The sequence below is a fragment of the Bombina bombina genome, chromosome 5 (assembly GCF_027579735.1).
Source record: "Bombina bombina isolate aBomBom1 chromosome 5, aBomBom1.pri, whole genome shotgun sequence".
Classification (NCBI taxonomy): Eukaryota; Metazoa; Chordata; class Amphibia; order Anura; family Bombinatoridae; genus Bombina; species Bombina bombina.
In genome coordinates, this window is record NC_069503.1 from 526,615,887 (window position 1) to 526,636,593 (window position 20,707).

The window sequence follows — 20,707 nt, forward strand, 5'->3', positions numbered from 1 at the left end:
CAAAGCTCTTTTACCTTACCAGCCCTGAACAGGGCCCTTTGCGGGGCATGCCCCAAGAAATACAGCTCTTTTGCCTGTAAAAAAAAACATACAATACCCAAGCCCCCCAACATTACAACCCACCACCCACATACCCCTAATCTAACCCAAACCCCCCTTAAATAAACCTAACACTAAGCCCCTGAAGATCATCCTACCTTGTCTTCACCATACCAGGTTCACCGATCGGTCCAGAAGAGCTCCTCCGATGTCCTGATCCAAGCCCAAGCGGGGGGCTGAAGAGGTCCATGATCCAGCTGAAGTCTTTATCCAAGCGGGGCAGAAGAGTTCTTCCATCCGATTGAAGTCTTCATCCAAGCGGCATCCATCCGGAGCGAAGCGGCAGCATCCTGAAGACCTCCACCGCGGAACATCCATCCTGGCCGACGACTGAACGACGAATGACGGTTCCTTTAAATGACGTCATCTAAGATGGTGTCCCTCAAATTCAGCCAATCGGAATTAAGGTAGGAATATTCTGATTGGCTGATGGAATCAGCCAATCAGAATCAAGTTCAATCCGATTGGCTGATCCAATCAGCCAATCAGATTGAGCTTGCATTCTATTGGCTGTTCCGATCAGCCAATAGAATGCGAGCTCAATCTGATTGGCTGATTGGATCAGCCAATCGGATTGAACTTGATTCTGATTGGCTGATTCCATCAGCCAATCAGAATATTCCTACCTTAATTCCGATTGGCTGATAGAATCCTATCAGCCAATCGGAATTCGAGGGACGCCATCTTGGATGACGTCATTTAAAGGAACCGTCATTCGTCATTCAGTCGTCGGCCAGGATGGATGTTCCGCGGTGGAGGTCTTCAGGATGCTGCCGCTTCGCTCCGGATGGATGCCGCTTGGATGAAGACTTCAATCGGATGGAAGAACTCTTCTGCCCCGCTTGGATGAAGACTTCAGCCGGATCATGGACCTCTTCAGCCCCCCGCTTGGGCTTGGATCAGGACATCGGAGGAGCTCTTCTGGACCGATCGGTGAACCTGGTATGGTGAAGACAAGGTAGGATGATCTTCAAGGGCTTAGTGTTAGGTTTATTTAAGGGGGGTTTGGGTTAGATTAGGGGTATGTGGGTGGTGGGTTGTAATGTTGGGGGGCTTGGGTATTGTATGTTTTTTTTTACAGGCAAAAGAGCTGTATTTCTTGGGACATGCCCCGCAAAGGGCCCTGTTCAGGGCTGGTAAGGTAAAAGAGCTTTGAACTGTAGTAATTTAGAATAGGGTAGGGCATTTTTTTATTTTGGGGGGCTTTGTTATTTTATTAGGGGGCTTAGAGTAGGTGTAATTAGTTTAAAATTGTTGTAATATTTTTATTATGTTTGTAAATATTTTTTTATTTTTTGTAACTTAGTTCTTTTTTATTTTTTGTACTTTAGCTAGTTTATTTAATTGTATTTATTTGTAGCAATTGTATTTAATTAATTTATTGATAGTGTAGTGTTAGGTTAATTGTAGGTAATTGTAGGTAGTTTATTTAATTAATTTATTCATAGTGTAGTGTTAGGTTTATTTGTAACTTAGGTTAGGATTTCTTTTACAGGTAAATTTGTAATTATTTTAACTATTTTAGCTATTAAATAGTTCTTAACTATTTAATAGCTATTGTACCTGGTTAAAATAAATACAAAGTTACCTGTAAAATAAATATAAATCCTAAAATAGCTATAATATAATTATAATTTATATTGTAGCTATATTAGGATTTATTTTACAGGTAAGTATTTAGCTTTAAATAGGAATAATTTATTTAATAAGAGTTAATTAATTTTGTTAGATTTAAATTATATTTAACTTAGGGGGGTGTTAGTGTTAGGGTTAGACTTAGCTTTAGGGGTTAATACATTTATTAGAATAGCGGTGAGCTCCGGTCGGCAGATTAGGGGTTAATAATTGAAGTTAGGTGTCGGCGATGTTAGGGAGGGCAGATTAGGGGTTAATACTATTTATTATAGGGTTAGTGAGGCGGATTAGGGGTTAATAACTTTATTATAATAGCGCTCAGGTCCGCTCGGCAGATTAGGGGTTAATAAGTGTAGGCAGGTGGAGGCGACGTTGTGGGGGGCAGATTAGGGGTTAATAAATATAATATAGGGGTCGGCGGTGTTAGGGGCAGCAGATTAGGGGTACATAGGGATAATGTAGCTGGCGGCGGCGTGCGGACGGCAGATTAGGGGTTAATAAGTGTAGGTAGCTGGCGGCGACATTGTGGGGGGCAGATTAGGGGTTAATAAATATAATACAGGGGTCGGCGGTGTTAGGGGCAGCAGATTAGGGGTACATAAGGATAACGTAGGTGGCGGTCGGCAGATTAGGGGTTAAAAAATTTTAATCGAGTGGCGGCAATGTGGGGGGACCTCGGTTTAGGGGTACATAGGTAGTTTATGGGTGTTAGTGTACTTTAGAGCACAGTAGTTAAGAGCTTTATGAACCGGCGTTAGCCCAGAAAGCTCTTAACTACTGACTTTTTTCCTGCGGCTGGAGTTTTGTCGTTAGATGTCTAACGCTCACTTCAGAAACGACTCTAAATACCGGAGTTAGAAAGATCCCATTGAAAAGATAGGATACGCAATTGACGTAAGGGGATCTGCGGTATGGAAAAGTCGCGGCTGAAAAGTGAGCATTAGACCCTATTTTGAGTGACTCTAAATACCGGCGGTAGCCTAAAACCAGCGTTAGGAGCCTCTAACGCTGGTTTTCACGGCTACCGCCAAACTCCAAATCTAGGTCTAAGATAGCTACAATATAACTAATAGTATATATATATATATATATATAACATTGTAGCTATTTTAGGATTTATTTTTATTTTACAGGCAAGTTTGTATTTATTTTAACTAGGCACAATAGTTATTAAATAGTTATTAACTATTTAATAACTACCTAGCTAAAATAAATACAAAAGTACCTGTAAAATAAACCCTAACCTAAGTTACAATTACACCTAACACTACTCTATAATTAAATTAATTACCTAAACTACCTATAATTCAATTCAATTCAATTAAATAAACTAAATTACGGAAAAAAAAACACTAAATTACAGAAAATAAAAAAGAAATTACAATATTTTAAACTAATTACACCTAATCTAATCCCCCTAATAAAATAAAAAAGCCCCCCAAAATAATAAAATTGCCTACCCTACACTAAATTACAAATAGCCCTTAAAAGGGCCTTTTGCGGCGCATTGCCCCAAAGTAATCAGCTCTTTTACCAGCCCTTAAAAGGGCTTTTTGCGGGGCATTGCCCCAAAGTAATCAGCTTTTTTACCTGTAAAAAAAGAAATACAATACCCTCCCCAACATTACAACCCACCACCTACACACCCCTACTCTAAAACCCACCCGATCCCCCCTTACAAAAAATTAACTCTGCCTCATTGAAGATCACCTTACCTTGAGCGGTACAGCCTCTACCTCCAAAACTCCTACCGCATATAAAAGTCAGTAGTTAAGAGTTTTATGGGCTAACGCCGGAACATAAAGCTCTTAACTAAAGTGCTAAAAAGTACACTAACACCCATAAACTACCTATTAACCCCTAAACCAAGGCCCCCCCACATCGCAAACACTATAATAAAATTATTTAACCCCTAATCTGCCGACCGGACATCGCCGACACCTACATTATACCTATGAACCCCTAATCTGCTGCCCCTAACATCGCCGACACCTACATTATATTTATTAACCCCTAATCTGCTGCCCCCAACTTCCCCGCCACCTAACTACAATTATTAACCCCTAGTCTGCCGACCGGACATCGCCGCCACTATAATAAATGTATTAACCCCTAAACCGCCGCACTCCCGCCTCGCAAACACTATAAAATTTGTTATTAACCCCTAATCTGCCGTCCCTAACATCACCGCCACCTACCTACAATTATTAACCCCTAATCTGCTGCCCCCAACGTCACCGCTACTATATTAAATGTATTAAACCCTAAACCTAAGTCTAACCCTAACCTTTAACACCCCCCTAACTTAAATCTATTTTTAATAAATCTAAATAAAATTACTATAATTAAATAAATTATTCCTATTTAAAACTAAATACTTACCTATAAAATAAACCCTAAGATAGCTACAATATAACTAATAGTATATATATATATATATATATATATATATATATATATATATATATATATATATATAACATTGTAGCTATTTTAGGATTTATTTTTATTTTACAGGCAAGTTTGCATTTATTTTAACTAGGCACAATAGTTATTAAATAGTTATTAACTATTTAATAACTACCTAGCTAAAATAAATACAAAAGTACCTGTAAAATAAACCCTAACCTAAGTTACAATTACACCTAACACTACTCTATAATTAAATTAATTACCTAAACTACCTATAATTCAATTCAATTAAATTAAATAAACTAAATTACGGAAAAAAAAACACTAAATTACAGAAAATAAAAAAGAAATTACAATATTTTAAACTAATTACACCTAATCTAATCCCCCTAATAAAATAAAAAAGCCCCCCAAAATAATAAAATTGCCTACCCTACACTAAATTACAAATAGCCCTTAAAAGGGCCTTTTGCGGCGCATTGCCCCAAAGTAATCAGCTCTTTTACCAGCCCTTAAAAGGGCTTTTTGCGGGGCATTGCCCCAAAGTAATCAGCTTTTTTACCTGTAAAAAAAAGAAATACAATACCCTCCCCAACATTACAACCCACCACCTACACACCCCTACTCTAAAACCCACCCGATCCCCCCTTACAATAAACTAACACTACCCCATTTAAGATCACCTTACCTTGAGCCGTTTTCACCCAGCCGGGCACCAGTGGTCATCCGATGGGGCAGAAGAGGACATCCGGACCGGCAGACATCTTCATCCAAGCGGCATCTTCTATCTTCATCCATCCGACGAGGAACGGCTCCATCTTGAAGACCTCCGGCGCGGAACATCCTTCTAGGCCGACGACTACCCGACGAATGGCTGGTCCTTTAAATGACGTCATCCAAGATGGCGTCCCTCGAATTCCGATTGGCTGATAGGATTCTATCAGCCAATCCGAATTAAGGTAGGAAAAATCAGATTGGTTGATTTAATCAGCCAATCGGATTGAAGTTCAATCCGATTGGCTGATTGGATCAGCCAATAGAATGCAAGGTCAATTCTATAACATTCTGTATCTTGATTACTCAAGTTGTAGCATTGTCAATGTTATAACTGATGAATGTGCAAATTCGCATATCCATATATCCTTATGTATATGACTACTTGCATTTGTTCTACACATCTATGTAACTTGTTTTGGATCTCAATAAAAATAAAATAAGTAAAGTAATACATTTTAAAAAAATACTATGGTCTATCCAAATCGTAAAAGAAAAATTTTTGGTTTAATAGCCCTTTAAAAAGAAAAGGTTTTTTGGGGGGCGGAGCTAACAGCCGTAGCGGACAGTCGCATCTGTTTAGAGCTTCCGGCTCTAGATAAACTAAAAAGGGACCTACTTGACCTTTTTCATAGTTCAAATCTATTTAGAGACGAGTCCCAGCAACATAGCATACTCCAAGGACGAGCCCGGGTGCCACTTGATCTGGTGCTACGATAGGATTGATCATATAGGGATTGAGAAACTTGATCAATCCAAGATGGCGATGACTTTGTGGGAGATGGAAATCTTGAGTATACTAGAGGTCCACTTCTCACAATTAAAGCAGACACTTATAAAAGTGTTTGAGAGGGAACCACTAACCGCTACCATATAACCAGAGAGAAGCTACATGACCCTTATGAGGGTAATATTTGTGATGACCTCGAACCTCCCCCTTACTACAAGATTGGATGCAGCGGAGACACCCTGGTACAAGTCGACAGGTACTCACCTATGTGGAGCACCTGGTTATCGGATGTGTCGGATGTCCCTTGGGATGCTGCTATGACCCGGTATGAGCTGCATTTTACCCAACCGCTGAAATCCCACATACAAAAGCTGATGCCGTACTCTAATCCCTATCTACAATATGGTGAACCCCTGCTCTTGCCTACCTTGTCTCTTCTCCAGGAGTTGTGCGGCAACATGGCCCTAACAAGTGGTGAGTACCCTCCCATGTTTAACCACTGAGGTCCAGGGTGGCTGCTACTTGAGGAAGGAGATCAATCTAAGGTCTCCCAGAATGGTGCTCTTGGAGTGAAGGTAAAAGAGAGACTATGCTCATGTGCCCCAGAGGGCCCTTCCCTAACAATGGAGAGACGGCTAATAGGGTAGTCCAGTACTAGCGGTCTGTTTTTTTTTTGTGTTGTTGGGAGTTTGCCTACATAGCAGACGAACTCTTCATCCTGAGACTTGTACTGTTCCCTTTGGAACGCTGATTGAAGAACTAGAAAGCTAAAAAATGGTGTTCTCATGTGGTTTGCTAGTTATAAATTAAAGATTTCCATGTTTGTAATCCTAACCTGTTGTGATGTGCCCTCGCTAATTTAATTTTATTTCATGAGGTCAAAGTATATTACTAAATGATATCCATAATGTGCCCTAATTTTGAAAGGCTATATTGATTTGCTGGTTATTACTATGACGTTTGATTTATTTAATTTTATTTGCTTACTCAGCTCAGTACAATATGAGACTAAATGCAAGAATGTTTTCTCCAGTGTATGTGTTTATCACAATGGATATTAGTTTGTAAGTACTTTCTTTAGAGACAACTTTTTACAGCTACAGTTCCACAATCCAATACCATATACGTTGGTAGCAGCCCCTTTGACTCAGATTACTACCTAGCAATTAGATTGGCAAAGGCTCACTATTGCTAAGATTTTTGGATGGAGAATATACATTACTTGTGAAGCTTCTCCCCTTGGTGTACAATACTACCATATATATAGGGATTTTGACATTTGGATCCTAGTTATATTATATACAATTATTTTGCTTGTTTGTGCTAATATATTCAATCTAAACAATATGTTGTGGCGGCCGAGGCAATGGGACATATCTCTATTATGATGCACAAACAAACTTATTCTTTTGATTGGTCCCTTCTAATAGCATAGACCAAGGACTTAGCTTACACATAGCTGAACTTCTGGGGTCTTTTGTTAACAGCTGAGGACACAATGACAACGGTATAGGGGATGGCTGACTAAGAACACCTATGCACTTAGTACTGACAGTTATGTGTGGTAAGACTTATAGTTATATTTTTTTATATTTTTTTATTCATAAGCATCCATCACTAGCTCTGTGGTATAAATCCATGTTTGTGTTTGTTATGCTCTCGATAATATGTCTCTGTTTATAGGACTCACTGTTTATATTGTTTATCTTATATGATTTACTGGGTGCTCTATATGCCCTTCTATTTTTCAAATGCACCAGCCTGCTACTAATACCTGGAGAGTTAGTGGGTGCCTAAGTTGATTTACCTCAACCTCCCTGTAAAGCATTATGGTTGGTTCTAGATTGTCTATACCTATGCACTCAACATTTGTATTATTCCTACTAGCTTCAGAACCCTTTCCTTTATAGATTAAGCTAACGTCTGATAGACACTAGCCTAGCAATTTATTGGTATAAGACATCATGTTTCATTTCTCCTACCGCCCTGTGACTACAATTCCCGCAATTTTAGCTCCGCCCTCCCTTAGTTTTTGTTTACTGGTTAAACAAAGGAACGCAGATTCCATAGAACTTTTCCCGGATACTTATCATATATTTGTTTCATTATTTTGGCCATTGATATTCCATCCCTTATTTTATCTACTAATTCCTCTATATTGATTTATTTGAGTAACTAGATCCACGGATGACCATATTTGATCTAAGGGGAACAGATACTAGAGAAAATAAATAAAAATGAGGTTTCACTTCTATAACTTAATTTATGATGTAGATTAATAGTTTAATCACTGCTAATGAAACTTACAAGATTATTTTTTTGATTTGTCTACAAGCTGGAGGCACGTTAATTCATTGTTATGATATTTGATGCTAGGGTAAATATTTTTTTCAGGTAATATGAGGACTACTGTGTAATATGTTCTTATTTGTTTATTCTGGATCTTTAATCTACTGTAACATGTCTCTTGAGAATAATTGAAATTGAATTATATATATATATATATATACTGTATGCTTTGAAAACCTCAATAAAACATAAAAAAGGGGGGGTTTGTTTGCATCTTACAGTTGTCAGCTAGCAGTTGGGACATTTATGAGACAAGTATAGCATAATAGAAACACAGAGTAGCTATAAAAATGTAATTTCTTTTGCTTTTATGATTATGTTTTATCATGATCAACACTACAGTGCACATTGTAAATAATCTAATGTAGCAGCTGTTTTGTTTTTCAGCATATGAAATAAGGTTAATATATCAATGACAGAATCTGGCTCCTCTCCAATTGTTTTTTCTCCAGAGGATATGGATACTTAAAGAAACTCAATTTTCCTAATTGTTTGTTTTTGCTGGACAAAGGGGCAAATAAAAAAAAAAAATACAGAAGCCATCCTCCCAGTAGTGATCTCATGAGTATTACTAATGCAGTTCATGGCCTTTCTAGAAATGTTTTGGTCCCTTGCAAAGGAAATCAAATGGTGTAGAACTGGTAAACAGAGTTTAAAGCACAGTTCAAAAGCGACTGATGACGTATGAGTAAACAGTAATATGTCTGGGTCTTCCGAACGTCAAGCTTTCAGCACTAGAAATGGATGTTTTGTATTTACAGAAAGGGGTTTAAAAAAACAAAAAAACATAAGATACTCACAGTCACTGAATGAGCAGATTTGTGGTTTTAGAGTAATATTAATATTAATTTATAGGCATTATCTGTGGTTTAGATTGAGTTTTCTACATATACAAAATGCCACTTTTAAACTCTGCCTCTTTCCTGAACTCTTCCTTGTGATGCCCAATTTGTGCATTTTTCCAGCAATTAGTATTATAAATCAGTATTACTAAATGTAATTCCAATGTTGTTACCATAGTTCTAAATGAAATGAGTGTTTGTGAAAGCTACTGAAATGAAACTCACATGGTACATCATGAGATGAAAGACTTTTTAAGGCCAAGTCAAGTCTTGTCTATGTCTAAAACTATACTAGTATATTATGGATTCAAATGAATTGGCCTTAAAGGGACATGAAACGTAAAAAAAAAAAAATTATTTCAGGATTCAAATAGAACATACAAATTTAAGCAACTTTCCAAATAACTTCTACTATCTAATTTACTTCATTATCTAGGTATCCTTTGTTGAAGAAGCAGTAATGACCTACTGGGAGCAATCTGAAACCCAATGACAATATGCATATATGTGCAGCCACTGATCAGCAGCTCTTGAGCCTACCTAGGTATACTTTTCAACAAAGGATACAAATAGAATGAAACACATTTGTGGGGACAATAGTTATATAATTGCATGCTCTGTCTGAATAATGAAAGAAAAAATTGTGTTTCGTGTCCTTTTAAATAATGCTTCACTGATCTCTGACGCAGTTTCTTCTATAAACACAAAGCCCATTACAGCAAGACACATAGGGCGGCTACCTTTATAGCACTTAATTCTACCATTCAACATGAATACAATTTGTTCTTCTATCACTATCACACAATTTTCCAAATTCTCTAGTTTTCTTAATTATGGAATGAGAACCAAAGGTGTCTTTCTGAGGTGTATATACAAGGCAGAATGACTGAAACTGGACAAGATTTTGCTTGTGTTTAAAGGGATACTACACCCATATTTTTCTTTCATGATTCTCTTGCTATCTTTATTTTAAAAGCAGGAATGTAAAGCTTAGGAGCTGGCCTATTTTAGGTTCAGCACCAGGATAGCGCTTGCTTATTGGTGGCTACATTTAGCCACCAATAAGTAAACATAACCCAGGTTCTGAACAAAAAATGGTCCGGTTTCTAAGCTTTACATTCCTGCTTTTTAAATAAAGGTAGCAAGGGAACAAGTAAATTAGAAAGTTACTTAAAATTGCATGCTCTATCTAAATCATTAAAGAAAAAAATTTGGGTTTAGTATCCCTTTAATTTTACCATTTGACATAAATAAAATGTCTTATTCTGTCACTATCAAACAGTATTCCAAATCCTCTAGTTTTCTTCATTAATGACTCATTGAAATGAAAAACAAAGGTGTCTGTCTGAGGTGCATATAACAAGGCAGAATGACTGAAACTGAACAAGATTTTGCCTGTGTTTAAGCATTGATTTGTGTGTAGAACAAACGCCAAAGTTTGGTTATTATTTATACAGGTAAAATCAGCAAATGCAAACAGCACAGGCAGACAAGCTAGGCTCCGCCTACATAGTATGTGACAACCAATCTGAGTAGGTTTTAGAACAGCAAGTTCATCAATAAAATCCAACAACATAAAAGCAGGCAAGCCAAGGTGTTCTGATTACATTTTACATAATATGTTAGCTTCACTCATTTTTTACAGAGATCTACAGAGACGAAAACATTTCCAACATTTTCAATTCCTACATTATCACATATATACTTTCTAATCCCACTGAATCATCTATAAGCAATGACACAAGAAATGGTTGTCTCTGAATTGTTAGCTGATTTATGGAACATCCCCTTTAAAAAATCTATAACATTTTTATCCAGTCAAACAACGAAAGCATTAATATTCTGTTAAATATGAAGAAAGTGAAAGAAAAAAGAAATATAGTGATTTATCTCACCTTAATAGGACCACACTGTTTGACATGAACGCCCCAATGGTCAAATCTGAAAGACGAAATGATTGGTCATAAAAATGTGTTATGTGAAGAGATAAAATCTACTTGACCTATTCAGGCTGTTAAGTGGCTCATTTGTCACTTTAGCAACTGTGACTTTTCTAGAAGTGTTTTTTGTGTCTTAGGGTGAAAGGAGGTGATAATTCATATCATGATAATACACTTAAAAACATTCTATTGAGTATATGAACATATATGAATTAATTGGGCGTTACACTCATTTTCTCTCAACCACTTAAAATAGAAAGTTTTGAAATGTATTATAGTTGTTTGTTTTAGTTGTTTTTTTTTAATGGAAAAAAAGATATATATAGTATATAGCTCAACAATAAAAGTATATTCTATAAAATATTAGTATACTTATTTTATAAACACATAACGTGAATAATGTCATTTCATATTTGAACAAGTGTATTTGTCACCTAAAAAACAATAAAAAACAGAATTTATGTTTACCTGATAAATTTCTTTCTCCAACGGTGTGTCCGGTCCACGGCGTCATCCTTACTTGTGGGATATTCTCTTCCCCAACAGGAAATGGCAAAGAGCCCAGCAAAGCTGGTCACATGATCCCTCCTAGGCTCCGCCTACCCCAGTCATTCGACCGACGTTAAGGAGGAATAATAGCATAGGAGAAACCATATGGTACCGTGGTGACTGTAGTTAAAGAAAATAAATTATCAGACCTGATTAAAAAACCAGGGCGGGCCGTGGACCGGACACACCGTTGGAGAAAGAAATTTATCAGGTAAACATAAATTCTGTTTTCTCCAACATAGGTGTGTCCGGTCCACGGCGTCATCCTTACTTGTGGGAACCAATACCAAAGCTTTAGGACACGGATGAAGGGAGGGAGCAAATCAGGTCACCTAAATGGAAGGCACCACGGCTTGCAAAACCTTTCTCCCAAAAATAGCCTCAGAAGAAGCAAAAGTATCAAACTTGTAAAATTTGGTAAAAGTGTGCAGTGAAGACCAAGTCGCTGCCCTACATATCTGATCAACAGAAGCCTCGTTCTTGAAGGCCCATGTGGAAGCCACAGCCCTAGTGGAATGAGCTGTGATTCTTTCGGGAGGCTGCCGTCCGGCAGTCTCGTAAGCCAATCTGATGATGCTTTTAATCCAAAAAGAGAGAGAGGTAGAAGTTGCTTTTTGACCTCTCCTTTTACCTGAATAAACAACAAACAAGGAAGATGTTTGTCTAAAATCCTTTGTAGCATCTAAATAGAATTTTAGAGCGCGAACAACATCCAAATTGTGCAACAAGCGTTCCTTCTTTGAAACTGGTTTCGGACACAGAGAAGGTACGATAATCTCCTGTTTAATGTTTTTGTTAGAAACAACTTTTGGAAGAAAACCAGGTTTAGTACGTAAAACCACCTTATCTGCATGGAACACCAGATAAGGAGGAGAACACTGCAGAGCAGATAATTCTGAAACTCTTCTAGCAGAAGAAATTGCAACTAAAAACAAAACTTTCCAAGATAATAACTTAATATCAACGGAATGTAAGGGTTCAAACGGAACCCCCTGAAGAACTGAAAGAACTAAATTGAGACTCCAAGGAGGAGTCAAAGGTTTGTAAACAGGCTTGATTCTAACCAGAGCCTGAACAAAGGCTTGAACATCTGGCACAGCTGCCAGTTTTTTGTGAAGTAACACCGACAAGGCAGAAATCTGTCCCTTCAGGGAACTTGCCGATAATCCTTTTTCCAATCCTTCTTGAAGGAAGGATAGAATCCTAGGAATCTTAACCTTGTCCCAAGGGAATCCTTTAGATTCACACCAACAGATATATTTTTTCCAAATTTTGTGGTAAATCTTTCTAGTTACAGGCTTTCTGGCCTGAACAAGAGTATCGATAACAGAATCTGAGAAACCTCGCTTCGATAAAATCAAGCGTTCAATCTCCAAGCAGTCAGCTGGAGTGAAACCAGATTCGGATGTTCGAACGGACCCTGAACAAGAAGGTCTCGTCTCAAAGGTAGCTTCCAAGGTGGAGCCGATGACATATTCACCAGATCTGCATACCAAGTCCTGCGTGGCCACGCAGGAGCTATCAAGATCACCGACGCCCTCTCCGGATTGATCCTGGCTACCAGCCTGGGGATGAGAGGAAACGGCGGGAACACATAAGCTAGTTTGAAGGTCCAAGGTGCTACTAGTGCATCCACTAGAGCCGCCTTGGGATCCCTGGATCTGGACCCGTAGCAAGGAACTTTGAAGTTCTGACGAGAGGCCATCAGATCCATGTCTGGAATGCCCCATAGTTGAGTGACTTGGGCAAAGATTTCCGGATGGAGTTCCCACTCCCCCGGATGCAATGTCTGACGACTCAGAAAATCTGCTTCCCAATTTTCCACTCCCGGGATGTGGATAGCAGACAGGTGGCAGGAGTGAGACTCCGCCCATAGAATAATCTTGGTCACTTCTTCCATCGCTAGGGAACTCCTTGTTCCCCCCTGATGGTTGATGTACGCAACAGTCGTCATGTTGTCTGATTGAAACCGTATGAACTTGGTCCTCGCTAGCTGAGGCCAAGCCTTGAGAGCATTGAATATCGCTCTCAGTTCCAGAATATTTATCGGTAGAAGAGATTCTTCCCGAGACCAAAGACCCTGAGCTTTCAGGGATCCCCAGACCGCGCCCCAGCCCATCAGACTGGCGTCGGTCGTGACAATGACCCACTCTGGTCTGCGGAATGTCATCCCTCGTGACAGGTTGTCCAGGGACAGCCACCAACGGAGTGAGTCTCTGGTCCTCTGATTTACTTGTATCTTTGGAGACAAGTCTGTATAGTCCCCATTCCACTGACTGAGCATGCACAGTTGTAATGGTCTTAGATGAATGCGCGCAAAAGGAACTATGTCCATTGCCGCTACCATCAACCCGATCACTTCCATGCACTGAGCTACGGAAGGAAGAGGAACGGAATGAAGTATCCGACAAGAGTCCAGAAGTTTTGTCTTTCTGGCCTCTGTTAGAAAAATCCTCATTTCTGAGGAGTCTATAATTGTTCCCAAGAAGGGAACCCTTGTTGACGGGGATAGAGAACTCTTTTCCACGTTCACTTTCCAGCCGTGAGATCTGAGAAAGGCCAGGACGATGTCCGTGTGAGCCTTTGCTCGAGGGAGGGACGACGCTTGAATCAGAATGTCGTCCAGGTAAGGTACTACTGCAATGCCCCTTGGTCTAGTACCGCTAGAAGGGACCCTAGTACCTTTGTGAAAATCCTTGGAGCAGTGGCTAATCCGAAAGGAAGCGCCACAAACTGGTAATCTTTGTCCAGGAATGCAAACCTTAGGAACCGATGATGTTCCTTGTGGATAGGAATATGTAGATACGCATCCTTTAAATCCACCGTGGTCATGAATTGACCTTCCTGGATGGAAGGAAGGATAGTTCGAATGGTTTCCATCTTGAACGATGGGACCTTGAGAAATTTGTTTAAGATCTTGAGATCTAAGATTGGTCTGAACGTTCCCTCTTTTTTGGGAACTATGAACAGATTGGAGTAGAACCCCATCCCTTGTTCTCTTAATGGAACAGGATGAATCACTCCCATTTTTAACAGGTCTTCTACACAATGTAAGAACGCCTGTCTTTTTATGTGGTCTGAAGACAACTGAGACCTGTGGAACCTCCCCCTTGGGGGAAGTCCCTTGAATTCCAGAAGATAACCCTGGGAGACTATTTCTAGCGCCCAAGGATCCAGAACATCTCTTGCCCAAGCCTGAGCGAAGAGAGAGAGTCTGCCCCCCACCAGATCCGGTCCCGGATCGGGGGCCAGTATTTCATGCTGTCTTGGTAGCAGTGACAGGTTTCTTGGCCTGCTTTCCCTTGTTCCAGCCTTGCATTGGTCTCCAAGCTGGCTTGGCTTGAGAAGTATTACCCTCTTGCTTAGAGGACGTAGCACTTTGGGCTGGTCCGTTTTTACGAAAGGGACGAAAATTAGGTCTATTTTTTGCCTTGAAAGGCCTATCCTGAGGAAGGGCGTGGCCCTTACCCCCAGTGATATCAGAGATAATCTCTTTCAAGTCAGGGCCAAACAGCGTTTTCCCCTTGAAAGGAATGTTTAGTAACTTGTTCTTGGAAGACGCATCAGCCGACCAAGATTTCAACCAAAGCGCTCTGCGCGCCACAATAGCAAACCCAGAATTCTTAGCCGCTAACCTAGCCACTTGCAAAGTGGCGTCTAGAGTGAAAGAATTAGCCAATTTGAGAGCATTGATTCTGTCCATAATCTCCTCATAAGGAGGAGAATCACTATCGAGCACCTTAATCAGTTCATCAAACCAGAAATATGCAGCTGTAGTGACAGGGACAATGCATGAAATGGGTTGTAGAAGGTAACCCTGCTGAACAAACATCTTTTTAAGCAAACCTTCTAATTTTTTACCCATAGGATCTTTGAAAGCACAACTATCCTCTATGGGTATAGTGGTGCGTTTGTTTAAAGTAGAAACCGCTCCCTCGACCTTGGGGACTGACTGCCATAAGTCCTTTCTGGGGTCGACCATAGGAAACAATTTTTTAAATATGGGGGGAGGGACGAAAGGAATACCGGGCCTTTCCCATTCTTTATTAACAATGTCCGCCACCCGCTTGGGTATAGGAAAAGCTTCTGGGAGCCCCGGCACCTCTAGGAACTTGTCCATTTTACATAGTTTCTCTGGAATGACCAACTTTTCACAATCATCCAGAGTGGATAATACCTCCTTAAGCAAAATGCGGAGATGTTCCAACTTAAATTTAAATGTAATCACATCAGATTCAGCCTGATGAGAAATGTTCCCTGAATCAGTAATTTCTCCCTCAGACAAAACCTCCCTGGCCCCCTCAAATTGGATTAGGGGCCCTTCAGAGATATTAATATCAGCGTCGTCATGCTCTTCAGTAACTAAAACAGAGCAGCCACGCTTACGCTGACAAGGGTTCATTTTGGCTAAAATGTTTTTGACAGAATTATCCATTACAGCCGTTAATTGTTGCATAGTAAGGAGTATTGGCGCGCTAGATGTACTAGGGGCCTCCTGAGTGGGCAAGACTCGTGTAGACGAAGGAGGGAATGATGCAGTACCATGCTTACTCCCCTCACTTGAGGAATCATCTTGGGCATCATTGTCATTATCACATAAATCACATTTATTTAAATGAATAGGAATTCTGGCTTCCCCACATTCAGAACACAGTCTATCTGGTAGTTCAGACATGTTAAACAGGCATAAACTTGATAAGAAAGTACAAAAAACGTTTTAAAATAAAACCGTTACTGTCACTTTAAATTTTAAACTGAACACACTTTGTTACTGCAATTGCGAAAAAACATGAAGGAATTGTTCAAAAATCACCAAATTTTCACCACAGTGTCTTAAAGCCTTAAAAATATTGCACACCAAATTTGGAAGCTTTAACCCTTAAAATAACGGAACCGGAGCCGTTATAAGCTTTAACCCCTTTACAGTCCCTGGTATCTGCTTTGCTGAGACCCAACCAAGCCCAAAGGGGAATACGATACCAAATGACGCCTTCAGAAAGTCTTTTCTAAGTATCAGAGCTCCTCTCACATGCGACTGCATGCCATGCCTCTCAAAAACAAGTGCGCCACACCGGCGCGAAAATGAGACTCTGCTTATGCTTTGGGAAAGCCCCTAAGAAATAAGGTGTCTAATACAGTGCCTGCCGATATTATTATATCAAAATACCCAGATAAAATGATTCCTCAAGGCTAAATATGTGCTAATAATGAATCGATTTAGCCCAGAAAAGTCTACAGTCTAAATAAGCCCTTGTAAAGCCCTTATTTACGATCGTAATAAATATGGCTTACCGGATCCCATAGGGAAAATGACAGCTTCCAGCATTACATCGTCTTGTTAGAATGTGTCATACCTCAAGCAGCAAGAGACTGCACACTGTTCCCCCAACTGAAGTTAATTGCTCTCAACAGTCCTGTGTGGAACAGCCATGGATTTTAGTTACGGTTGCTAAAATCATTTTCCTCATACAAACAGAAATCTTCATCTCTTTTCTGTTTCTGAGTAAATAGTACATACCAGCACTATTTCAAAATAACAAACTCTTGATTGAATAATAAAAAACTACAGTTAAACACTAAAAAACTCTAAGCCATCTCCGTGGAGATGTTGCCTGTACAACGGCAAAGAGAATGACTGGGGTAGGCGGAGCCTAGGAGGGATCATGTGACCAGCTTTGCTGGGCTCTTTGCCATTTCCTGTTGGGGAAGAGAATATCCCACAAGTAAGGATGACGCCGTGGACCGGACACACCTATGTTGGAGAAATAACTATTGTTTTTTTTTGTTTTTGTTTTTTTAAAATTCTTTTTTTTTTTTTTTTTTTCTTAAATAAAGTTTTGCATTAACTTGTTTTAGCTCTTGTAGGAAAAAAAAGCTGATTATCAGCAACAGACACTCATGTGTAACTGACTGTCCTTGAACCATGTAAGTCTTAGTGTTACATTCTTTAGTGGCACCTCTTATAAATAAGAAAGACTAATAGATATTTTCAGATGCTCATAATTGCTTTGCTAAGGAGCCCTTGTGACATCTGTGTATTATGTGCACTGTTACAGCATCACACCAGGTCATACTAATGGAAGAGAGAATGAAACATTATGACATGGAGTGTGGGTCTGGGTCATGATTTTTTTTTTAATTGCTTCTTACATTAAACTCCTGGGGGGAAAAAGTCTGAAGTTTTAACTACCGTGGTATGTTACATTTAATTGATCACAATTGCTTGACAAATCCTTTACCTTTGTACTTATAGACAGGTAAGGGTCTCTGCTATTATGACATAGACATTTGCAGTATTAAAACAAAATTGGCAGGTTCTATTTGGAATATTTAATTAAAGTTGTATGTTTATTTTTTAACATTTGACAATTATATAGAATTATATGTTAGCACTAAATGGATTTGATAAAAGTGATTTTTAATTGCACACATGAGTGCTATCCTGTCTTCTGGGACATTTCCCCTTTGCAAGGTGAGTAAACATCCTTGCATATAACACACACACCTATCTATCTATCTATCTATCTATCTATCTATCTATCTATCTATCTATCTATCTATCTATCTATCTATCTATCTATCTATCTATCTATCTACATACATAAACACTAATTTACATACATACTTACAAACTCATATACATATATACACATATACATGGTTACATAGAGTTGCTTATACTTATATACATTTAAGGAACTGGAAAGTCAAAAGGAAGCTTTCATAGTTCAGATTGAGCCTGGTTTCTCAACAGCCGAACCATGGCCCACGACCTGAAATGTCCCCACTGTGAGCTGTCACAGGCTGCTCCACACATAAGAAATACAGGGCAGGCCTGTCAGAGTGCCAGTGCATATCTGCATGTGTTCTGTGCACATATAGCGGCAGTTCATTGGGAGGACAACGCGGGACAAGGAGCAGATAGGACTGGACCTGGGCACCGCAGTTAATTGATACCAGCCTACTGACACCAATGCATTAAATATATACACACACATATACATAAATACACACACAAACACACACATATATATATATATATATATATATAAATATATATATATACACACACACACACACACACACACACACATATATATATATATATATATATATATATATATATATACACACAAATATATATATATATATATACACACACACATACACTATAGGGCCCTGGACACTGATCTCTGAGGAAGCGCATGTGAGCATGCGCCCTGACATTTGGCTACCAGTCCGGTATTGTGTCTCTTTATCCTATGCTTATATATATATATATATATATATATATATACACACACACACATACACACACATACATACACTATAGGGCCCTGGACAAGTCCGGCTAAAATTTACCGGGACTTAAAGGGATAATAAACCCAAAATTCTTTCATGATTTCATGATTCTTTCATGATTCAGATAGAGCATGCAATTTTAAGCAACTTTCTAATTTACTCCTATTATCAATTTTTCTTAGTTCTCTTGTTATCTTTATTTAAAAAGCAGGAATGTAAAGCTTAGGAACTAGACCATTTTGTGTTCAGGACCCTAGATAGCGCTTGCTTATTGGCTTTTTAGCAAACCAATAAGTAAGCATAACCCAGGTTCAGAACCAAAAATGGGCCAGCTCCTAAGCTTTACATGCCTGCTTTTTAAATAAAGAGAGCAAGAAAATGAAGAAAAATTGATAACAGGAGTAAAATCGAAAGTTGCTTTAAATCGCATGCTCTATCTGAATCATTAAAGAAAAAAATTGGGTTTAGTATCCCTTAAAGATAATTTTGCTTGAGAACCACTGAGATGAGATAGAGCACATTTCAATTTATTTTTATTATCAAACAGATGTAGTTCTTGTGGTATCCTTTGTTGAAAAGCATACATAAGAAGGCTCTGAAACAGCATTGCACTAAAGGGAGCTAGCTGATGATTGGTGGCTACCCAATACACTATTAATTAGCTCACCAGATGTCTTCAACTAGCTTCCAGTAGCGCATTGCTGCTCTACAACTGATTTTGACTACGTATGTGTCTTACCCCTTTGTATTAGAGCATTTTCTTTTGCACTATATATATATATATATATAAACAGAGTTTACTTAATCTTTTCAAGCAAAAATAATAATAAAAAGATCCTTAAAAATTAGATAAATTATATTTTGCAGTTAAACTAATGTTTATTCTAAAACACGTAAATCAGTAATGACAGTACAGATGGGATTAAGGGGCCTATTTATCAAAGGTCTTGCGGACCTGATCCGACAGTGCGGATCAGGTCTGCAAGACCTCGCTGAATGAGGAGAGCAATACGCTCTCCGCATTTAATATTGCACCAGCAGCTCACAAGAGCTGCTGGTGCAACGCCGCCCCCTGCAGAATCGCGGCCAATGGGACGCCAGCAGGGGGGTGTCAATCAACCCGATCGTACTCGATCGGGTTGATTTCCGGCGATTACTGTCCGCCTCATCAGAGCAGGCGGACAGGGTTATGAAGCAACGGTCTTTAGACCGCTGCTTCATAACTGCTGTTTCTGGCGAGTGTGAAGACTCGCCAGAACAAGCTCCTGAGCTTGATAAATGGGCCCCTATATCTCAATGCCATCTATATGATTGTGAGGTTTTCAATTCTCAAAGGCTGAGTGCATAGCTGGTTATAAAATGCTTTTGTATACAGGTATAAAACCCTTTATCCAAACTGCTTGGGACCGGAAAAGGTTTGTATTTCGGAATAGTTTGTATTTCGGAATAGTTTGTATTTTGGAATAGTTTGGAGAGGGGATGGAACCAAGTGTAAACAATAATATCTTATGTCATTTAGGCAATGTTTACATGTCATAATACAGCTTATATATGTAACCAAAAGGTAGGTTTATATCATTTTAATACTTTTGTATCAGAAAAATAGTACAGTATTGTAATCAAAAAGGTAATATTTGTTGTTTTAAATAAATATAGACTAGCATTTGCATGTTACAACTCAAACCAAAAACACAGGCAGAGAAGATTGAGGGTAGACATGTGCAACGCTAAAAATTTTGTTTCATTTTCATTAATTAAATAAATAATTTTGTTTTGGCAAATTAGTTTAGTTAAGTTAAAAAAAAAATGTTTCGGCAAATTAGTTATGTTAAGTTAGATCGTTTTTTCTGACTCGTTAGTTTTTTCGGATCCATTCTTTATTCATATGCATTATTCTATTCTGACGTTTAGAATAGAATAATGCATATGAATAAAGAATGAATCAGAAAAAACGAAAGGATCCGAAAAAACTATTTAACTAATATGCCACCGATTGCTGAAACAAAATGATCTAAAACCACCGCCGCCCACATTGCCGACACTAAATAAAGCTATTAACCCCTAAACCCATGTCC

General features: G+C 38.8%; 1 protein-coding gene across 1 annotated transcript in view; it reads right to left on the minus strand.

Annotated features, from left to right (window-relative positions):
* The window catches only part of ITGA9 (integrin subunit alpha 9), an 838,607-nt gene that overhangs the window by 550,130 nt on the left and 267,770 nt on the right, over nt 1-20,707 (minus strand). The window contains exon 13 of the mRNA XM_053714443.1: nt 10,737-10,782. Within this exon, the coding sequence (XP_053570418.1) occupies nt 10,737-10,782 (46 nt within the window). The remainder of the gene's footprint in view (nt 1-10,736; nt 10,783-20,707) is intronic.